Genomic DNA, 6,897 nt, shown 5'->3' on the forward strand with positions numbered 1-6,897 from the left:
TTTTTTTTTTTTTTTTTCTCTCTCCTTTTATCTTATATAGCATATATGCATATGCATAGGGCAACTCTATTTTATCTTTATCTAAAAAATAAAGAAACCTAAGAAGAGAGTTTAAGAAATCTACCTAATGCCACAGTGCTATTAAGTGAAAGCATTAGAAATCAAACCCAGTGTGTTCTGATTCTATATGCTGTACTAATAAAGCTATGATGCCTTTTGAGACATGCTGACTTCCCAGGCTTCCTTCATGTATGCTTCCAGTGTGAAATGTGGGACTCTGGATCACAAAGTCACCTCAGGATGGGAACTGAATTACTAAGTTACAGCTCTAGCCATGTAACTGCTTCCCAAGAAAACCTGGAGTAATTCCTTTTCCTTCCTTGCACCCTTGGTTCCTAGTCTGTCAGGCTGGATATTAAGTGTTTACATCTCTTGGGAGGTACCTAAGATCATGACTGTGAAATTTGGGGACATTTGAAGGGGAGCTGTGATAATGATCATAAGGAAGTCAAGTAGAAGACTACCAGTAAGACTTAAAGAGCTGGTCAACCACCTTGAGTACTTATTGACTCTTTTCTGAAAGATGTCTAAGAAAGAATTCTTTTTCTCAGCTACTAGCATTTCATGACCTCCTGGTCATCCTCCCAGTGTATTTTAAGAATAAAATCTATGAATAATCATGATTTATGAACCTAAGTGTTTCTTTTCCTCCCTGGGAACAATATAGTCTTAGACATATGATGTAATTTCTCCAAAAAGTCATACTGGCTGATGACAGTTGTCCCCAGCCTCTCATGGGCAACTTCAAGATCAATGTCTCTGATGCTCCCTTCTTTATCTTGACGGGCTTCCCAGGAACGGAGGCCATGGAGCCCTGGCTATCTTTTCCTCTCCTTCTGCTCTATGCCATCGCCATTGTGGGAAACATCCTGATCCTCCTCACTGTTAAGGAGGAGCCGAGTCTGCACCAGCCCATGTACTACTTCTTGTCCCTACTGTCTGTCAACGACTTGGGGGTATCCTTTTCCACACTGCCGACTGTGCTGGCTGCCCTCTGCTTCCAGGCCCGGGTGATTGCCTTTAATGTCTGCTTAGCCCAGATGTTTTTCATCCACCTCTTCTCTTGGACAGAGTCTGGCATCCTCTTGGCCATGAGCTTCGATCGCTACGTCGCCATCTGCAACCCACTGCACTATGCCGCTGTGCTCACCAATGCCCGCATTGTGGCCATGGGCCTGTGTACTGTCCTACGAAGCTTTGCTCTCATCCTGGTCTTCCCACTGCTGCTGCACAGACTACCTTTCTGCCATCCCCAGAACATCCTTTCCCATGCCTACTGCCTTCACGTGGATATGATTAAGCTGGCATGCACTGATGTCTCCCTCAATAGCCACTACGGACTGTCTATTGTGCTTTTCACCTTTGGCCTGGACTCTGCCCTCATTCTTCTCTCCTATGTACTTATCTTTCGCTCAGTGCTAGCCATTGCCTCCCCAAGGGAGCGCCTCAAGACACTCAACACATGTGTGTCCCATGTCCTAGCTGTGCTCATCTTCTATGTGCCTATGATGAGTGTGTCCATCGTACATCGCTTTGGTGCTGGCCTGCCCCATGCTGTTCACACCCTCATGTCTCTTATCTACCTCTTTGTGCCTCCCATGCTCAATCCCATCATCTACTCCATTAAGACAAAGGAGATACAGCGCAGGCTTTTAAAGATGCTCTTCAGGGTCAGGTCCTGACTGGTTTATCTAGAAGCCCTGAAGGATTTGGTGTTGGGGGGCAAAATCATTTGGATACCCAAAGAGGAGAGGGCCACTCTGGAGGATGCTGGTTCTGCCCTTTACATGTTATGATCAAACTTGTAGTATATTGGGCCAGTTCTTGCCTGGACCATCTTGGGTTTTATCCAGAAATCAATTATATCAATGTTCTCTAGAGACATAAAAATGGTCTCTTTTTAAGAATAAACTAGAGAATGACAAACACCACTACAAGGTAGGGGATTTTTTCCTTGGAACTCATTTCAGGACACTTGGTGATATGGCTGAGATTTCTGGTTATGGGCCTGCACAATTCTGAAAAGGACAGAGGCACAGTTGGAATAATTATGGGCTGTTTATCATTTCATTACCAGTATGCAAGTTAGGCTTGGGTGATTGATTTTCAATGTTGTCAGAAACCAGAGACCTTGTTATGGTGCTGTTTGAAAAGTTTTAGAGTACGACAGTTGTGATGGTTAATTTTATTAATTTGACTGGGCCTCTGCCGGGGTCCAGCCCCGGCTGATCCAGGGTATTCGAAGGAGAGACAGCATCGGCAACCTATTATTTAAATATTCATCAAAGATATAAAGAGTAATAGAATGAGGATAGCTCAGTGAGGAAATTCAGTGGAGAAAAGAGGCTGAATAATTCAGCCAGAAGATGAGAGAAAGAATGACATGGGGAGACCAAGTTTCGGTGAACAAGGCCCGCACTTTATTTTCCAAAGTAGTTTTTATACCTTAAGTTATGCATAGAGGATAATGGGGGAAGGGGTAGAGTCATGCAGTAAGCCAGGCTTTCTTCCTGCAAACTTATCATATGCAAAAGTTTAGGTGATTTGCATCATCTTCTGGCCCAGAGGCCTGTTAACATTTTAAGACCCTTTCTTCAGAAAACTTATTTTTCTCTAAAGGTGATTATTCTAAAGTCAGGCGCCAGCCTCCAAAAAAGCATTGGATAAAGTTGCATTCCTATAGGGCAAAGGTGAGGTGGGCTCAATCAAGAAAAGAATTAACTCAAGGGTCCAAGGTTACAAACATTAAAGCTACTACTTACACCAATTATATTAATCAATACACTGCCAGGGACACAGCAGGTAAGGGATATGGAGACTTAGCAGCAAACATTGGCCCAAAAAATGAAAAACCCTTCACCAATACAATTTCTAATCAATCTTTTAACTGTTCAAAGGACTCTGTATTTAGACAGTTTAGAACATCTCATGCCTCTCCCAGTTGGGAGGTTCTGAGCAATCACATGTGGCCAGAAAAACCTATTCAGGCAGGATGGAGGACTTCCAAAGGAGTTTGTAGGTTGAAACACTATCACACCCAGGAACTTTATTAACTGGAGCTATAAGTCAACTCTTTTTTCAGAGAGAGGTAGTGGGGGACAGCCCCCTCCGTAAAGTCAGAGGTGTAGGTGAAAGCACAAAGCAGAAAGTAGGCAGACTCTGGTTTTGGGGGTAGATGCTCGAGAATTTCCAGGGGGACTCCTGAGGCTCGATCCCGCCTTTGCATAAGCCGAGCCTCCTTCCTCATGACCTTTGCCATGGGCGGAGTTCCTCACGCTGGCTCCCGGCAGTGATAGAATTCCAGTTGAGCTATTCCAGATCCTGAAAAATGATGCTGTGGAAAGTGCTGCACTCAATATGCAATATGCCGGGAGATGGCTCCTGGCAGGCCTCAAGGCTAGGTATTTGGTTGAACATTATTTATGGGTGTTTTAGTGAGGGCATTTCTAGATGGGTTTATTATTTGAATTGGTAAACTGAGTAAAGCATACTGCCCTCCCCAGTATGGGTGGGCCTTATGCAAACTGCTGAATTCCTGAATAGAATAAAAAGCAGAGTATATAAGAAAGGAATCTCTGTCTGAATGTTTTTGAATTGGGACATTAGTCTTCTCCTGCCTTCAGTCTCAGATTTGTACTGAAACTTACACCATTGGCTCTCGGATTCTCAAACTTTCAAATTTGGACAGGAACTATACCATTGACTTTCCTGGGTCTGGACTTATTGGTCTCTGTAATTGTGACAGCCAATTCATTATAATAAATTTAAGATATCTAGTTACACACATATTCTATTGGTTCTGTTTATCTGGAGCACCCTAATACAATGTTACAATATTTAGGCAGTCAAAATTAGATTTTAGGATTCCTGGGCATGTTCTTTTCACATGGGAGACCCTGAAATATGTAGGCACTTGACCCTGCCAAAGTCCATTGAACTTAATGACCCTTTGTTTATATCTCTCCTGAAACTTTCTCCTACTCTTTAATATCTATCTGCTTCCCTTCAAGAAATCTGAGCTCCCTAAAGGAGCAACTGTGTCAAAACCTTTGTCCATCCACACTGGACCACTATAGAGCCTTCATTAAAATAGTGTCTAATGATGTGACAGCAATATAAAAGAATAAATGAAAAAAAAGGATGAGTAAACAATAATGAATGAATAGCAGAAGGAAATCAAGAGTGAAAAATTAATAGATGAATATATGAATTATTAATGAATTTCCTTAAGTCAGAATCTCATATTAGGAAATGTTTCCTCTCCTTCTGTGCTCCATAATTCCCTGCACGGAGAGAAATGCAAATGAAAGGTGACATATTTTCCCCTTATTCTTGTATTCTCCCAGATTTATTGAGATGTAATTGACATATACTTGCAGTAAGTTCAAGGTGTAAAATGTGATGATTTGCTGCACATATGTACTGTGAAATCTTCACCAGAGTAAGGTTACTTAATCCATCCATAGAGGTGACGTCTTGAATAAGTGAACTAAACTCAGTCTTAATTTCCTCATCTGTAAAATGGGATCTCTGATTCATCTACCTAACATGTTTGTTTTAAGGAGTACATAAAATGAACTGTTTTAAAATTTTTAATTTTAAAGTAATAATAATAATTTTAATAATACACATGACTTATTGATTCATTATTTTTATTCAGCAAGAATCAATGTAAAATTCAATGTTTGGCTTCAAAATATCATGTGCATCAGCCATAGTCTGAAGAGGTATTTTGTCTAAGATTTTCTTGAATCCCGAGTAGAACTGTTCTATACATGCTTTCTGTCTCCATTGTACTTGAAATGTACTATAGTCATGTCAGATAGTTTGGGTACTTTGTCTCCTCAACTAGATTGTAAGCAATTTCTTGGCAGGGACTGTTTTATTTATCTTTGTACACTTCAGTCTCTAACAAAGGGCTTGAAACATACCTAACATATAAGGTAGTTGAGGAATGAGTTAATAAATGATTATATTTGCATACCAACCATCTCTTTATGCTTCACTGAATTACCATATGGTACAATGTTTTACCCTAAAACTGATCATAATCTCATTAAAGAATAATTTTATATAATGATCATATTGTTTATTATATAAATACTATATGCATTATAATCTGAATATAGTGAATAAAAAATAAATTGTACTTGAAATCTTCAAACATGTCATAAATGTATCTTATATTTTTATATTGCTCAGACTTTATATACTATAGAGAGTATATCCATAGATTAATAGAGTGCTAATATTGTGTCTCACCTTTAATAGGTGCATCAATAAATATTCTTTGAAAGAATGTTACTGTATAGTGATTTTGGCTCTGTTACAAGTATGACTTATAAAGAAGTTGCTGCCATAATAAGTGGATGATATGTTTTTAGTGCCAGTATTTTTCTTGCTTCTTTAAATCTGAGGGACTTGAAAGCAACACTTTGGCTCATTTAGGTACCTGTTTGGTTGTAACTGGGCCATTACAGTTACAGTTCCCAAAGCTGTTTGGGAACTTCTGGGCTAATATTTTCCACATCACATTCTATAAATTAAGATACTCAGTATCCTTCTCTTGACTTTAGAAATCTGCATCATCTGAAAGAGGAACAACAGATGATTTCTGGTGACAGTCTTTATCTATTTAGCACATTAAGTAGGAAGTTAATGGCTCTGCCTGGATTTATAACTTGCCAGCATGGAGAAAAGGCTCAGAGTCTGTTCCACTTTCGCTGGTGTGGACTGTGATTACAGTGATTTGCTCACCATCATAGGGCTCTGCTCACCCAGCTCATCAGATACATCTGAAGAGAGCTTTGGGCTTCTTTGCTGCTGCTGCTTAGTCACTCAGTCATGTCTGACTCTTTGTGACTTCATGGACTGTAGGCCAGCAGGCTCCTCTGTCCATGGGATTCTTCAGGCAAGAATACTGGAGTGAGTGGCCATTCCCTTCTCCAGGGGATGTTCCTGACCCAGGGATCAAACGCAGGTCTCCCACACTGCAGTCAGATTCTTTATCATCTGAGCTACCAGGGGAAGACCCTGGGCTTCTTTAGCCTCTTCCTATTATTTAACTTCCACTGTTCATGTAGTTTTATTGGCTTAATATTCCATTCTTTTAAAGTTATAAGATGAATTATACCTAGTCTCTTTAAGCAAGATTAGGGTCACCCATCTTTTATGAGCTGGAAGTGGGTCCAGAGTCCATCTAGTCTATGTGTCTGCTTGAGCCACTGGAAGCAAATGCCAGAATATTTACTTTATGGAGCAGAAAGAGAAGACATTTTCTCCATTGCTGCTGGTTCTTGGAGAGCCTTCAGGAACCACAAGATTGGAGGAGTATAGAGCATAGGAGGAATTAGTGTATTGGAGCTGGGTCCTGTGGAGGGTTATTCGACCTTTTGCCTTTTTGAATATATAGCTACACAATTCTATACCCACTCTTCTCTGGTGTTTCCTTTTAAGGTCTCATACCTATGTTCATACTTTTACATCTGCCATATTTTGACATCCTTTGACATTCTTCCTACTGCATTTACTTTAAAAATATCTGCCCATTCTTTGAAAATCAGGAGAGCTATTACATGCACCTAGAAATCTCATCTGATTGCCCTAGAATATTGCAGATTCCCTTCCTTTGTTCTTCTCTAAAATCTCCTTGTATCTATTATTATCGCTTTCACTGAGATATTATAAATGTTTCCTTAGAAGTCTCCCAGACCTGACTATGAATTATTATATTGATTCATCTATAAATTCCCAGGAATAAATTTGTGTCTAGTACTAAGCGAATAACTTGATTTATAGTTACTTTTGTTAACATATATCTACTGTAGACCTGTAGGG

The 6,897-nt window shown here is 40.0% G+C and overlaps 1 protein-coding gene across 1 annotated transcript; it reads left to right on the forward strand.

Annotated features, from left to right (window-relative positions):
• Nucleotides 1–4,192, forward strand: LOC147357977 (olfactory receptor 51I2-like). The gene has a single exon (XM_086338430.1). The coding sequence runs from the start codon at nt 795–797 to the stop codon at nt 1,740–1,742; it is 948 nt and encodes a 315-aa protein (XP_086194556.1). The 5' UTR covers nt 1–794; the 3' UTR covers nt 1,743–4,192.
• Nucleotides 4,193–6,897: the final 2,705 nt, after the last annotated feature.

This window comes from Bos grunniens, chromosome 15 (assembly GCF_055505025.1).
Source record: "Bos grunniens cultivar Pamir isolate PY7600 chromosome 15, Bosgru_T2T1.0, whole genome shotgun sequence".
NCBI lineage: Eukaryota > Metazoa > Chordata > Mammalia > Artiodactyla > Bovidae > Bos > Bos grunniens.